This window comes from Gekko japonicus, unplaced genomic scaffold, assembly GCF_001447785.1.
Source record: "Gekko japonicus isolate JY-2015 unplaced genomic scaffold, Gekko_japonicus_V1.1 scaffold696, whole genome shotgun sequence".
Taxonomy (NCBI): Eukaryota; Metazoa; Chordata; class Lepidosauria; order Squamata; family Gekkonidae; genus Gekko; species Gekko japonicus.
In genome coordinates, this window is record NW_015161971.1 from 686346 (window position 1) to 701949 (window position 15604).

Here is a 15604-nt window from a genome sequence, read left to right on the forward strand (position 1 = left end):
GAGGGAGAGCTTGTACCTGAATAAAACTTGGTCTTAAAGGTGCCACTGGACTGTTTTGGACTGGGGGGGCCGGGGGGGGCTCTGCAACTTACCTGGCTGCTTCTTACTCTGACTGAGGGCTGCTGGGAGCAGGGGGTGGGGCTTGTTGCATGTGCCCGCCCCCTGGGCTCTTCACTGCCGGAGCTCCACTCCTGTGCGCTCCTGCAGGAAAGGACCCCTGGTCATGCGATGCCCCCCCACCTGCAGACCCCAGATTGCTCGTGACTAGTGTCCCCTCTAAGAAGAGAAGAGATTGGATTTATACCCTGCCCTTCACTCAGAGTCTCAAACTCCTTTCCCTTCCCCTCCCCACAACAGACACCCTGTGAGGGAGGTGGGGCTGAGAGAGCTCTTGACAGAAACGGCTCTTTTTCAAGAACAGCTCTTGTCAGAACTACGGCTTGCCCAAGGTCACCCAGCCAGGTGCAAGTGGAGGAGTGGGGAATCAAACCCGATTCTCCCAGATTAGAGTCCACGTACTTATTTATTTATTTATTCCCAACCCTCCCTGCGAGCGGGCTCAGGGCAGCTTACATTAATTGGCACCCAGTACCGTAAAACCATATACAAAAGATTAAAACGTTCCAAACATTGAAAACAGTCCAATAATCAAAATGCTAGTGCTGGGGATCGTCCTTGAGTAGTTAAGATGGCATATCGTATAGTATACAGCCAGTTATTTCCGATTCCATGACCTTCGGCATTGCGCAGTGGTGTGGCGCAGTCTCCGGGCTGGGGCCAATCTGTAGCCACAGATGTTGGTGGTTGTGGGGTGGCGGCTCCTAATTGAAAGCCTGGCGGAAGAGCTCCGTCTCGCAGGCCTGCGGAACTGTAAGAGGTCCCGCAGGGCCCTGATCTCTTCCGGGAGCTCATTCCACCAGTATGGAGCCGCCACTGAGAAGGCCCCGGCCCTGGTGGCAGCGAGCCTGGCACCCTTAGGGCCTGGAATGGTCAATCGATGTTGTGACCTCGACTGTAGTGCTTTCTGGGGAATGTATGGGGAACCTTAACCCCATAAACCACGACACCAAACTGGCTCTGTATGAGTGTGAGCTAGCTCACAGTTTTTTAGCCTCCAGCTTGCACGGGCCCGTAGCCAGGATTTTCAAAGTCAGGGGGCATTTAAATTTCTAAACAGCATGATAAAAAGCAGAGACATCACCCTGCCAACAAATGTCCGCATGGTCAAAGCAATGGTGTTCCCAGTAGTCATGTATGGCTGCGAGAGTTGGACCATAAGGAAGGCCGAGCGCCGAAGAATAGATTCTTTTGAACTATGGTGCTGGAGAAGACTCTTGAGGGTCCCTTGGACTGCAAGGAGATCAAATCAGTCAATCCTAAAAGAAATCAACCCTGACTGTTCCCTGGAAGGCCAGATAATGAAACTGAAGCTCAGAACTATTTATTTATTTATTTCTGTATTTATATCTTCGATTTGTATACCGCCCTTTACCCGAGGGTCTCTGGGCGGTTTACAGGTATATGGCCTAAGTGCCTAACTATGGCTTGCCCAAGGTCATCCAGCAGCTGCGAGTGGAGGCATTTAAATGCCTTCTGAAGTAGAGGCCTGGAAAAAAACTGGGAAAATTCGGGGGGGAGGGAGGTTTTTTTCCTGAAGCCTTTTTTGTTTTTTTTAAAAAAACTGAAAAAAGAAAAGAAAGAAAAATTGATTATGGAACATTTTATTTTAACATGATGAATAAAATATTTTAAGACAAGGTGTTCAAATATTTTCCAGATAATTTCTAAGAAATATGTATTGATCTAATTTCTGTGCACTGAGGACAAGCAAGTCCTAGGTTACCAACTGAACTCTCCAATGCAAGAACAAGATGCATTTCTTCCTTTAGGAGGTGCTATTGTCACAAGAAAAGAAAAAGGTTTGTTTTGTTTTTGCATGTGGGTGGGTATTCTGCTTGTAATAATTGTTTGGATACACTATATTTTTAATATGCTAGTTGTGATAATTTCATGCCAAGTAAAAATGTCCATAGTCATATTTTATGTTCCTAAAGTAACAAAATGACTTTCAGTCTGGAAAAGAAAAAAGAAGTGCTAATGTAGCATTTTTTTCAATTTTTCCAAAGATTTCCGTTTTTTTCCGGGGGAAAACGGATTTTTTTCCGAGCTTCAAAATTTCTGGAAATTTTACATCTCTAAGTACCACTTCGGTGGGAAGGTAACAGCGTTCCGTGCGCCTCGGCGTCTAGTCATGCCGGCCGCATGACCACGGAAAAAGTCTTCAGACAACGCTGGCTCTTCGCCTTGAAAACGGAGATGAGCATTGCAACCCTAGAGTCGGATTCGAGCAAGGGGAAACCTTACTTATTCTCATTATAGAGGAAATATATGTATTGTGGAATTCTTTGGTCTCTATTAATGTTAAAAATCTTTATAGTAAATTAGATAGAAATTTTAAAAAATAATATCTTAGTAATGATATCACGGTTGTCTGCATAGTTTGCATTGGTGGTTCACTCCCTGGAGGTTGGCAACCCAAAGCCTCTCGGCCGCTGTTGTTGTTTTTTTTGTCCCTAGGCCTTGCCTGAACATAAGAACATAAGAACATAAGAGACGCCAATGTTGGATCAGGCCAAAGGCCCATCCAGTCCAACACTCTGTGTCACACAGTGGCCAGAAATACCAGGGGCCATCAGGAGGTCCAGCAGTGGGGCCAGGACACTAGGAGCCCTCCCACTGTTGACCCCCCCCCCAAGCACCAAGAAGACAGAGCATCACTTGCCCCAGACCAAGAGTTCCTGTCTATACCTTGTGGCTAATAGCCACTGATGGACCTCTGCTCCATATGCTTATCTAATTCCCTCTTGAAGCCGTCCATGCTTGTAGCCGCCACCACTTCCTGTGGCAGTGAATTCCATGTGTTAATCACTCTTTGGGTGAAGAAGTACTTCCTTTTATCCGTTCTAACCCGACCGCTCTGCAGTTTCATGGAGTGCCCCCTCCCTCCCGGAGCCGGCGAGCTGCGGCGCAAGGACACCAACTCGGCGGGCGCGCTACACACCCATGACGTCACAACGCCCGTTTTGTGTTTTTTTTTTTAAAGACAAGCCCGCCGCGGAGGCGTCCGGCGTCGCCGAGCAACCGCGGACGCCCGTTGTCACGATCGCCCCGCGCGCGCCCGCCCCTCTCACAATCCGCTTGAGCCGGGACCTCTTTTTTTAAAACAAGAGAACTCCGCTCGTTGACTTGAAGGGGGGCCCAGCGCGCGCGCCGGCCCGGATTGGTCGCCTCCCCGCCGGCCCCGGCCAATCGCGAAGCAGGGCCGCGCCCGGGGAAGGCGTGGATTGGTGAGGACGCGCGAGGGAGCCGAGGAAGGGGGCGGAGCCAGGCAGAAGGGACGGCGGCGGTGACAGTTGGGCAGGATGTCGGCGAGGCGGCGCATCGGGGACCCCGAGGTGAGGGGCCCGGGCGCCCGTGTGGGGGGCGGGTGGGAAGCCCCGTCGACGACGCCCCCCCCGAGGCGTCCCGCCCCCTTCGACGGAACCGGTGGGGGAGGGGTGGCAGCCCCCCCGAGACCCTCCTTTTGGGAGGGGGGGTTCCCTCGAGCAGACGCCCCCCCGGCCCGTGGGCGGCTCCCCCTTCTCCCTAAGGCTTCCAGGGAGTCTGCGCGGCGCCGTTTCCGTGGTTGCCAACGCTCCGGGAGATTTGGGGAGGGGGGAGTCTGGGGAGAGAAAAGAATTTGGGGAGGGGGGACCTCGGCAGGGTTGTAATGCCGTAGCGACCACCCCCACCCCTCCAAAGCGGCCGTTTTCTCCGTGGGAACGGATTGACTGTTGCCTTGGGGGGGGTCCCCGCTGTTCCGGGAGATCTCCAGCCGCCACCGGGAGTTTGACAAAGACAATAGGGAACCCTAAGTGTGCGGAATTACAGAGGAGCCCCCCGTGGGAGGAGGAGGACCAGTCTGGTGCAGTGGTTAGGAGCAGTGTTCCCTCTAAGCCGAGTCAGTGTGAGCCAGCTCAGAGCTTTTTAGCCTCCGGCTCACACATTTTTGTCTCCGCTCAGGAAGGATGGGGCTCCAGAGCAGACTAATTTATGCAGCAGCCAAATTGCTCGCTCACAACTTTAATTTTTATTTATTTATTTATACCTTCAATTTATATACCGCTCTAACCTAACAGGTCTCTTAGCGGTTTACAATTATTATTTTTTTAATGCCAGTAGCTCACAAAGTAGCATCTTTGCTCACCAGACTCCACAGCTTAGAGGGAACATTGGAACTTAGGAGTGGTTGGGTTCTCTAATCTGTGAGGACCGGGTTCGATTCCCCACTCCTTCTCCCCATGCAGCCGCTGGTGTGGCCTTGGGTCAGGCACAAGTTCTCTCAGAGCTGTTCTCTCACGAGCAGTCCTCGAAAGATCTCTCTCTGCCCCACCCACCTCACAGGGTGTCTGTTGTGGGGAGGGGAAGGGAGAGGCGATTGTCAGCCGCTCTGAGACTCCCGAGTGAAGGGCGGGGTATAAATCCAGTCTCTTCTTCTTCGGCTTTGGACATGTTCTTTTTTGTGAATCATGCTTAATTGTCATGAGCAATCTGTCGGATAGGTGCCTATAACATTCTATTTGAGTTATGACCGCTAACCCATCTTTGTTATTTAATGAACATAATATGCCATCTTGGTCACATATAGTTGTGAATTGTTGAATGGTCTTCCCTTGGTGGGTCTTATTTGTGGCACCACTGGGAGGTTGGCAACTCTGCTCTCTAGGGAAATGCCTTCGGACAGCGCTGGCTCTTCGGCTTGGAAACAGAGATGAGTGCCGCATCCTTAGAATCGGATTCGACTGGCTTTCGAGCAAAGGAAACCTTGACCTTTTATCTTTTCTCCTCTGGTTTCCCCACGCTGGTTTGGGGCCTCCCCTCTATCCCAGAGCCCCCCCTAAAATTGCCAGTCGTGTATGGAGATGCTCCCCAGAGGCCGCCCCGTTACCTCTCTATTAAAATCGGGGCGGGGGCTTCTCCCCACCCCCTTCGTCTCTGTTTTTTGAGGTCTCCCTTAAGGGCCCCTAAATCCGCCTCCCCTTCATAAATGCCATGCATCAGGTTGGGGGGCTTTCCCCTCATTGGCACTGCTGCCCCCATTGCCCTACCATAATCCTGGGTGTCCTTTTCCCTCCTCTCTGCTCCCCTATTCTGTATTGAAGGTTTCATAGAATCCTAGAATTGGAAGGGACCTCCGGGGTCATCTAGTCCAACCCCCTGCAGAAGACAGGAAATTTACCTCCCCTTCCACACCCCCAGTGACCCCTGTTCCAAGCCCAGGAGATGGCCAAAAACCTCCAGGATCTCCAGCCAAACTGGCCTGGAGGACAATTGAAAAGTGGCGATCAGCATTTCCCTGGGCGTGTAAGAAAGGGCCACGAGAACCAAGCACTGATTCATTCCTCGAATTAATATGGTTTCCCACGTGCAACGTACATCTGTCCTGGGTCTTTGTGGGGATCTCGTAAAGAAGCCCCCCCCTATTAAAAACTGAAGGGTGGGTAGTTCATCGTTATACTGCCATCATTGTTACGTTAATGGTTTTAACCATTTTTGTGTATTTTACATTGATATTTATATTGCTGTGTTATTTATTGCTTCTTGTGTAAGCCGCCCTGAGCCTGCCTAGGTGGGGATGGTCAGGGGTAGTAAAAATCAATCAAATAAATAAATAAATCTTCCCTTCTGGTTTGGGATTACCCCTTGTGTCCCAAAGTAGCCCGAATTCTGACACCCCAATCATTAATGCCAAACATCTGCCCTGGGTTGACACAATGTCTCCCCCATCCATTCATACTGCCCCACCCATCTCCCTGTTAAAATCCGGTCGTCTGTTTTTCCCTTCACCCCGCTTTTGTCTCCCTTTATCCTTCACCTGGCGAGAGCCAGCCTGGTGCAGTGGTTAAAGTGTTAGAGACGCAAGTTCGAATCCCTGCTCTGCCATAGAAGCTGGGGCCAGTCACATACTCCCAGCCTGACCTACCTCGCAGGGATGTTGTAAGGACCAAATGGAGGAGATGAAAACGATGTAAGCTCCTTTGGGCCTCCACTGGGGAGAAAGGGTGGGCTATAAATGAAGTGGATAAAGCAAATCTTGAGGGTTTTTCCCTTTCCCCCATCTTGAAGGGTCCTGCACAACTCCCCAGGAACTGTGAAATTCCCATTCGTGGTTCATTCAGCAATCTTTGGGTGGTGTTGAAATGCCCTTTTATTTGCCAGGGCGTTTACTTTTATATAAAATGCCGTTATTCTGTAGCGGGGAGGTGGGTTTCTTATTTATGTTTTAAATTCTAATTTGTAAACGGCCTTGGGCCATGAAGCCATAGTTCTCGTGGCCCTTTCTGTCATGCCCACGGAAATGCTGATGGCCACTTTGGGGTCAGGAAGCCATTTTTCTCCAGGCCAGTTTGGCCGGGGATCCTGGAGGGTTTTTGTCATCCTCTGGGCGTGGAACTGGGGACACTGGGTGTGTGGAGGGGGAGGTCTTTGTGAATTTCCTGCATTCTGCAGGGGGTTGGACTAGATGACCCTGGAGCTCCCTTCCAACTCTATGATTCTTAGAATGGGGAGATATAAACATTTTAACTAATGAACAGGCCATAAAAATATCTTGTAAGGTAGACTCTGACTCTCCTTCATTAATCGCATGTGGGACGCTTTCCGTTCCCTCTGAAGTTGCTTCTGGTCGCAAATAATCCAAACCCTTGAAATTACCCTAGACTGTCCCTTGGTTACTCTGATGTACTCTGGTTGATGCCTGGTGACCCAGAGGGGTGTTGTGGCTTGAAAGCTTGACTGAAAAGTCAGGGGACCTGAGTTCAAGTTTCTGCTGTGGATATGGAGAAGAATTTCTCCGGTTGGAGATATCATGTTTAGGCTTTGGGGTGGGTGAATGTGGCGTATTTGGGTTGAGTTGTGGAGTGGGGTAATTGGAGAGGCGTAAAGTGTTCCTGCAGCTTAACAGATGGATCAACTGTGTGGCCTTTGCATTCTTTTGAACGTTAGGATCCTGTGTTCTGTTTTAGCTCTTGTCTACAAAGGGTGGGACCAGTGTTCCCTCTAAGCTGAGTTAGTGTGAGTTAACTCACAGTTCTTTAGCCTCCAGCTCACACATTTTTGTCTTAGCTCAGGAAGGATGGCTCCGGAGCAAACTAGTTTATGCAGTAGCCAAATCGCTTGCTCACAACTTTAATGCCAGGAGCTCACAAAGTAGAATTTTTGCTCACAAGACTCCACAGCTTAGAGGGAGCATTGGCTGGGACCCCCCCCCCACACACACACATACAAGCTATTTTCAGGTGGGTAGCCATGTTGGTCTGAAGCAGCAGAACACAGTTTGAGTCCAGGGGCACCCTTACAACTGATAAAGTTTTATTCTGGGTGTATCTGAAGAAATGAGCAGTGACTCACAAAAGCTCATACCTTCCCACAGATTTTGTCAGTCTTTAAGATGCTACTGGACTCTTCCTCTTTCCTACTATATTCTGGGCATAAACCTTCATGTGCATGCACGGAAATGTGCATCTGAAGAAGTGTGCGTGCACACGAAAGCTGATACCGAGAATTAAACTTTGTTGGTCTTAAATGCGCCACCGGACTCAAACTTTGTCATACAAGCCCTTTGTTAGACCTGTGATGGGCAGTCAGTTTAACCTACCCCTTAGGAATATAGAATCATAGAATCATAGAGTTGGAAGGGGCCATACAGACCATCTAGTCCAACCCCCTGCCCAATGCAGGACCAGCCAATTTGGTGTGGTGGTTAAGTGCGCGGACTCTAATCTGGGAGAACCGCGTTTGATTCCCCCACTCCTCCACTTGCACTGTGGTGTGCTGGTTAAGTGCGCGGACTCTAATCTGGGAGAACCGCGTTTGATTCCCCCACTCCTCCACTTGCACCTGCTGGATGACCTTGGGCAAGCCATGTTCTTGGGAAAAAAGAGCAGCTTCTGTCAGAGCTCTCTCAGCCCCACCAACCTCACAGATTGTCTGTTGTGGGGAGGGGAAGGGGAAGGAGTTTGTAAGCCACTCTGAGATTCCTTTGGGTAGTGAAGGGCAGGGTATATATCCAATCTCTTCTTCTTCTTCTTCTAAAGCATCTCGGACAAATATTCGTCCAGCCTCTTCTTGAAAGCTGTCAGTGAAGGGGAGCTAACCACCTCCCTGGGCAGCTGATTCCACCTCTGAACCACTCTGACCAGGAAAAAGTGTTTCCCAATATCCAGCCGATACCTTTCTGCATGTAATTTAAACTGTTTTGTGTCCTAACCTCTGCTGCCAACTGGGACAGCTCCTTGCCCTCCTCCAAACGACAGCCTTTCAAATATTGAAAGAGAGCCATCCTGTCCCCCCTCAATCTCCTCCCCTCCAAACTAAACATTCCCAGGGCCTCAGCCTTTCCTCGTAGGGCTCCGTCTCCAGACCCCTGATCATCCTCGTCGCTCTCGTCTGTGTACCGTCTTTGGGGATTCCTGAAAAAAATATCACCCCAATCTGGATAACTTTCATTGCATGTTTTGTCATGAAATCCAGACTGCACGTCGATGGCCTGTTTTTAAACCTGGTTCCAAATGCTCGTAGGAATTTCGGCCCTGCGGAACTGTTTCTTTGAACCCAAACCACAGTTGGCGCATAACTGCTCTCCCCTCGTTCGGACAAAATGTCGGTAGCATCCAAAATCACGGCCTCTGTGTGTGGGAGTTGCTTGTTAACGTGCCTGTTTCTGAGCATATGAACAGAACAAAGGATTTACAGCGCTGTGCAGAACGTTTGCCGTGTCCCTTGCATTGCATGGTGACGGGTGGGTTCAGCCGCTATTCATGTGACTACTTGTAGGACCAGGACTCCGTTTGCATGCCGCATGGCCCACTCACGAAGCTTCCCAAAGTGGATCGGAGACGGGGTGTGGGGAGCCACAATTGTGCCGCGCCACCAACGCTGAAACCGCAATCGGTCTGTTCCCTCTGTGCCGCTTGCAGGGCCCTTCCCTGAATTGTCAATTTTAATTTTCTTAAAGGAAGCCTCTTAAAAACGATATTGGGAAACCAAGCATGTCAGTAAGATTTCCATAATTGCTTAGTGAACTGATTCCTGCCTTCCAGTGTCCTGGCTGGAGTCGAAAGGCACAGTTTCCTTGTACTGACTGATGGGGAGATTTCTGAACCTTTATCCCCCTCCTCAATTCTAGCAGTCAGTTTCTGCGTTATTTATTTAGACCTGGTGAATGCTGTATTTTCTGGCAAAGCATAAATTGCTGGGTCCCTGCACTTATTTTCTTGTTTTCCTAAGTTTACAAGATAAATGCATTCAGGGCTCTTTTTCCAGAAAAAGCCCAGCAGGAACATATTAGCATAATAGGCCACACCCAACAGCAGAAACTCATTAGCATATTAGGCCACACCCCTGCCAGCACAGCTCATTAGCACATTAGGCCGCACCCCAATGTTACCAGAAGTGTGGTCATCCAGCCACACCCACCTTTTGCTTGTTATTCTGTTTACCTTGTTTGTTTTCAAAGCCCAGGGCTTTTTGCATGTTAGGCCACACACCCCTAATGTAGCCAATCCTAATGAGTTCCTGCTGTTGGGTGTGGCCTATTATGCTAATGAGTTCCTGCTTTGCGTGGCCAACTTGCGAGCCAGCCGGAACTCCGTTCCTGTGCATTCCTGCCCAAAAATAGCCCTGAATGCATTAAAGTTAGATTCAGGTGGTCAGCCGTGTTGGTCCGAAGCAACAGAGCAAAGTTGGTGTCCAGTGGCACCTTTAAGACCAACCAGGTTTAATTCTGGATATCAGCTTTTGTCTGCACGCGCACTTCTTTAGGCATCTGAACAAGTGCACACGCACACCAAAGCTCATACTCAAACGTTGTAGGTCTTAAAGATGTCACCAAGTTAGTCCTCGCACTGAGGCTTGTGCAGCGTTGTGCGGATTTATGATCCCACTTCCTCTCCTCCCACACATGAGCGGGCTGTGAAATTCTTGGCCTCTGGCCTTGACTGCAGTGCAGGTCGTAGCCTCCCCGTCTTTTGCCACGCAGGAAGCAAATGGTGGATTTTCCCCCATTGCCACTGATTCACACAACTGCTTTTAGACATGCCAGTTGAATAAATCCCAGGTAGGATTCTGGCTTCGGTGACCTCGTAGTGAATTGGCTGTTGCGTTTTGCTTCAGTTTGGTGTGCTGGTTAGGCGCGCGGACTCTAATGTGGGAGGACCAGGTTTGATTCCCCACTCCTCCACATGCAGCTGCTGGTGTGACCTTGGGTCAGTCACCAGTTCTCTCGGAACTGTTCTCTCAGGAGCAGTCCTCGAAGGAGCTCTCTCAGCCCCACCTACCTACAGGGTGTCTGTTGTTGGGAGGGGAAGGGAAAGGCATTTGTAAGCTGCTCTGAGACTCCAAATGAAGGGCGGGGTCAAGATCCAATCTCCTCTACTCTCGAGCGGTCCTCGAAAGAGCTCTCTCAGCCCCACCTCCCTCACAGGGTGTCCGTTGTGGGGAGGGGAAGGGAAAGGAGATTGTAAACCACTCTGAGATTCCTTCAGGTAGTGAAGGATGGGGTATAAATCCAATCTCTTCTTCAACATGTGTCTGGATCCCAAATCACTGCTACTGGAAAGCTTTGGAAAGGGGGTTGAGTGGACTTAAGGTTGCCAGTTCTGGGTAGGGAAATACCTGGAGATTTGGGGGGGGGCTTTTGCCTGGGGAGAGGAGGGTTTGGGGAGGGGAAGGTCCTCAGGATGGTACAGTGCCATACGGTCCACCCTTCAAGGCAGCCATTTTCTCCAGGGGATCTGACCTCGGTCATCTGGAGATCAACTCTTAATAGCGGGATATCTCCAGGCCACACCTGGAGGTTGGCAATCCCAGCTGTGATCAAATGTGGGGCGGGTGTGGTGACAACTCCAGCTCTTGTGAGTGTGTGAAAGTGTAGGAGAGAGAAGCAGTCATGTAAGTAGTGCCGGTGGGGCGAAAGGATTCAATCCAAAATAATACCTCCAGGTCTTGCTGTTTGAAAATGATCACATTTGGGGGGGGAGGGCTTTTAGGTGGCTCACCGAACTAGCAGGTGAACCAGGCCTCGTGATGCCAAGTCTGCATTTGGCCTATCCGTGCACCCAAGGCCTGGCACCCAGAAGCTATGTTGCGTTGGCGGATGCCGCAGGGATATCAACAGAGGCATAACATCCAGTTCGCAAGATGTCCGAGTCCCACTCAGTGGTCCCTCTAACCTGTGGAGTCTTGTGAGAAAAAACTCTTACTTTGTGAGCTCCTGGCATTAAATTAACTTGCTCTGGAGCCCGCCTTCCTGAGCGAAGACAAAAATGGGTGAGCCGGAGGCTAAAAAACTGTGAGCCAGCTCACATCAACTCAGCTTAGAGGGAACACTGGTCCCACTGTATGCTGCCTTGGTCAGGCCACCCCTGGAGTCTTGTGTGCAGTTCTGGAGGCCTCCCTTCCAAAAGGATGTGGACAGAATGGAGTGGGTGCAGAGGAGAGTGACGAGGGTGATCGGGGGCCTGGAGACCAAGAAGCCCTAGGAGGAAAGGCTGAGGGCCTCGGGCACGTTCAGTCTGGAGAAGAAGAGGTTGAGGGGGAACAGGACGGCTCTCTTGAAGGATTTGAAGGGCTGTCTGTGACGTCCTCCTTATTGGGGAGGACTAGTTTCACTTTAAAAGTTCTCTTTATTTTGTTTACCTGGGTATATTCTGCTGCCACCAGGAAATTTTAAGGAATTTCCAAACCTTTATGCTTATAATGTTGCTCTTACTAGTTTGGTAGACTGAGTTTAAGGCTTACGAGGAACTATGTGGTCCTGGGAAGTATTTCATTCAGAGCTGGTATAAACATGGATAAAAGAGGATTTATTGAAATAAATACTAAATAAGAAGGTGATATAATGAAACTAGTAATGTGTAAATGATGTAGAATTGCTTTGGTATCACACTCAATCTTATCCCTTACTGAGAGGGATCTTTCCCTGTAACTTTGTAACACTTGTTTATCTCAATGCCATATATGTTCACTGTTTCACTCCAGTTTGTTATGACACACAGACTTTCCTTTAACTTTTCTTCACTTAAACTTTCCTTTACTTTTTCCTATTCACTCCGCTTTCAGCTCTCTTTCTCTTTCTCACTGAACAACCTCAGCTGTCCGCTTCTAACTGCTTCAACACAGAACTGCCTGTGTATATCAACTGTCAACATGTAACTGAAACTCCTGACTGACTCACATACTCATCCACCCAGATTCACTTCCCAAAACCCCTGCCCCTCTCTGTCAACCACCAATCATACCACATTTGCCTCTCTCAACCACTCTAGTCTATCTACCACAGCCATGCAACCAAACTTTTAGAGAGACACACACACACAAAAAAAACAAGGAATCATTACACTGTCATTCAGAGGAAGGCAGGGAGCTGTTCCTATTGGCAGCAGAGGAGAGGACTCGCAAGGATGGGTTTTAATTGAGGGTGGGAAGGTACCAGCTGGATCTTAGGAAAATTTTTTAATCAGAATTGTGCAACAGTGGAATCCGCTGCCCAGGGAGGTGGTGAACACCCTCCGACTGGCAGTCTTTAAACAGCAGCTGGACAAACCCTTGTCAGGGGTGCTCTAGGCTGATCCTGCATTGGGCAGGGGGCCGGACTAGGTGGCCCCTTCCGACTCTGTGGTTCTATGATTCTATGATCTCGCCACGGGAGGCGACCGTTGGGTGTTTGGTGTGATCAAGAGCTGCCTGTGCCTCTTGGCTACCTGAAGAAGGCCCACCCTTGAGCTTAGGGGTTGCGTCTCCCCACCCCGGCTGTTCCTTCATTCCTTATTTCATTGATGATGTCTCTCTTCCTCAGCAGTGGTGGTTCTTCACAAAGGGCATCGGGTATTGCCTCTGTAGCCTTCACAGTTTCCTCTCTCTCTCTTTCTCTTTTCAAAAGCAGTTTTTGACCAAAAGGATCCCACAGAATCCTAAATATCAGCATGTAAAAACTCGCCTTGACACAGGTAGCAGTATGACGAAATACACTGAGAAACTGGAAGAGATCAAGAGAAATTACAGATACAAGAAAGCCCTCCTCCCAGCATCGTTTGTTTATATGCTTTTAATGAAATTGTTTTAGCATTTTAACTGCATTTGTAATTGTTTAAACGTTTAGATTCTTTGAACGTTTGCCATGTTGTGGACCCCCCGATTGTGTGGAAAGAACGTTAAAATGTTTCAAATGAAAAAATTTTCTATCCCAGTTGAAATGGGAATGTTTAGCTCAGGGCAGAGTATTGACACAAAGGTGTTTCACATGTTTTCTTGGTCCAGTTCCTGAAGAAGGTCGCACCCTCCCACGCATACAAAACCCACCATCTGGAGTCCAGATTGTGGGTTTCGTGTGTGTAGGAGAGTGTGACCTCTACTGGTGTTTCCGGTCTGTGATGTCACACCTGTGATGTAACAGTGTGCATCTGTGACTCAGTTTTCCAGTGTCATCTTAACTGCAGGCTTTCAATAAGTCAGCCCATCCGCTTGATAATAAAAAATGCTGGCTTGTCAGTATATAGCCCCCTTGCTTGATCACCTCTGGTAACTCGGACCAGTTCCAGGCAACCACGTTGGGAAGTATAGACTAGTAGTCATTTTATTTATTTATTTGCCGAAGTGTAATGGAGCCCCCTTTGAATAAGAACATAAGAGAAGCCATGTTGGATCAGGCCAGTGGCCCATCCAGTCCAACACTCTGTGTCACACAGTGGCCAAACCCCAGGGGCCCTCAGGAGGTCCACCAGCGGGGCCAGGACTCCAGAAGCCCTCCCACTGTGGCCCCCCAAACACCAAGAAGACAGAGCATCACTGCCCCAGACATAAGAGAAGCCATGCTGGATCAGGCCAGTGGCCCATCTGTGACACACAGTGGCCAAAACCCAGGGGCCCTCAGGAAGTCCACCAGCGGAGCCAGAACACCAGAAGGCCTCCCACTGTGGCCCCCCAAACACCAAGAAGACAGAGCATCATTGCCCCAGACAGACTGGACCAAGGGTGTCAAACATGCAGTCCGGGGGCCAGATTAGGCCCCCGGAGGGCTTCTATCAGACCCGCAGTGGAACTGGCTGTCTTCTGCTGCTTCTTCCAGTCCTGCTGCTGCTGCTGCATCATCATAGGTTTGCAGCTTACAGATACACACCTTAACAGCATACTCAAGATTGCAACAGCACAGACATTTGGATGCAATAATTCAGAGCAAGAGGTGTCAGTTATCAGAGACGGTTAAATAAACGAAATATTGCAAGAGTGCTGATGTTTTTAAGCATGTTTTTATTCTAAGTAAAAAAAAAACCTTTGTGTTTGTGTCCTTTATAAAGTTTATATCTCCGCTACCTGGTGTTACATTTTATGACACACATGGCCCGGCCCAACAAGGTCTCATGTCAGATCTTGCCCTCATCACAAATGAGTTTGACACCCCTGATCTAGACCTTGTGGCTAATATCCACTGATGGACTGCTGCTCTTTGAAAGAGTATTGTCTGCTTCAAGGGTCATTTCGTAGAAAAGGAGGTGCAGGAGCTCATTAGCATTACTCATTAGCATAACTCATTAGCATTACTCATTTGCATATGCCACACCCCCTGACCTCACTGGAAGTGTGTCAGAAGGCAACACCCACCGCTCAGGCTCCACTGGACTGTTTTGGATTGCTAGCTATGGGGGGGGACAACGTGCAGAGCTTGTGCCTGAATAAAACTTGGTCTTAAAGGTGCCACTGGACTGTTTTGGACCGGGGGGGGGGCGCTCTGCAACTTACCTGGCTGCTTCTTGCTCTGACTGAGGGCTGCTGGGAGCAGGAGGTGGGGCTTGTTGCCTGTGCCCGCCCCCTGGGCTCCTTACTGCCGGAGCTCCACTCCTGTGTGCTCCTGCAGGAAATGAGCCCTGGACTGACATCAGCCCTCCGCCATCTCTGGGAGAGCTCCTTCTCAGCGTGTTGCCTGAATACCACTTGTGTGATGAGTGTTTGCTCCAGTGCTTTGGCAACTGTCACATACGGACTTGGTTGTGTTTCTTAGTGCAAACGTTGATCTCTGCATGTAAAACCCTGATTGGCTGGCTCTCCCCTTTTGAGAAAGGAGGAGCCGGTGGCTGACTGATGGAGAAAGGGCAGCTGCGTCGGTCTGAAGCAGCAGAGCAAAGTTGGACCCCAGTGGTGCCTTTAAGACCGAAATTTTTTTATCCTGGGTATAAGGTTTCCTGTGCATGCACAAAGCGTGCATGCACGGGAAAGCTTATACCCAGGATGAAACTTTGTCGGTCTTAATGGTGCCGCTGGACTCAAACTGTGGTCTGATGGAGAAAACCACTCTTGAACAGAGGGAGGAATTTAGAAATGACTTTCTCCCATACACTGTGGGATGCAGCACAAGATGTCTGAGCTCCCCCGGGGCAATTGAAACAGACTTCACAGCTACTTGTCTGGCAATCCCAGAACCACGCAAAAACCTCCAAAGGAAGTTTAGAAAACTAGTAAAGGGCCAAAAGTTAAAGACATCAATAGGCAGGGGTCATTTCCTGCAGGAATG

At 49.5% G+C, this 15604-nt stretch overlaps 1 protein-coding gene across 1 annotated transcript in view; it reads left to right on the plus strand.

The window, feature by feature from the left end:
* Positions 1–3422: 3422 nt before the first annotated feature.
* CEP41 (centrosomal protein 41kDa) overlaps positions 3423–15604 on the plus strand; it is a 28691-nt gene continuing 16509 nt past the window's right edge. The window contains exons 1-2 of the mRNA XM_015429681.1: positions 3423–3455; positions 12983–13046. Of these exons, the coding sequence (XP_015285167.1) occupies positions 3423–3455; positions 12983–13046 (97 nt within the window). The remainder of the gene's footprint in view (positions 3456–12982; positions 13047–15604) is intronic.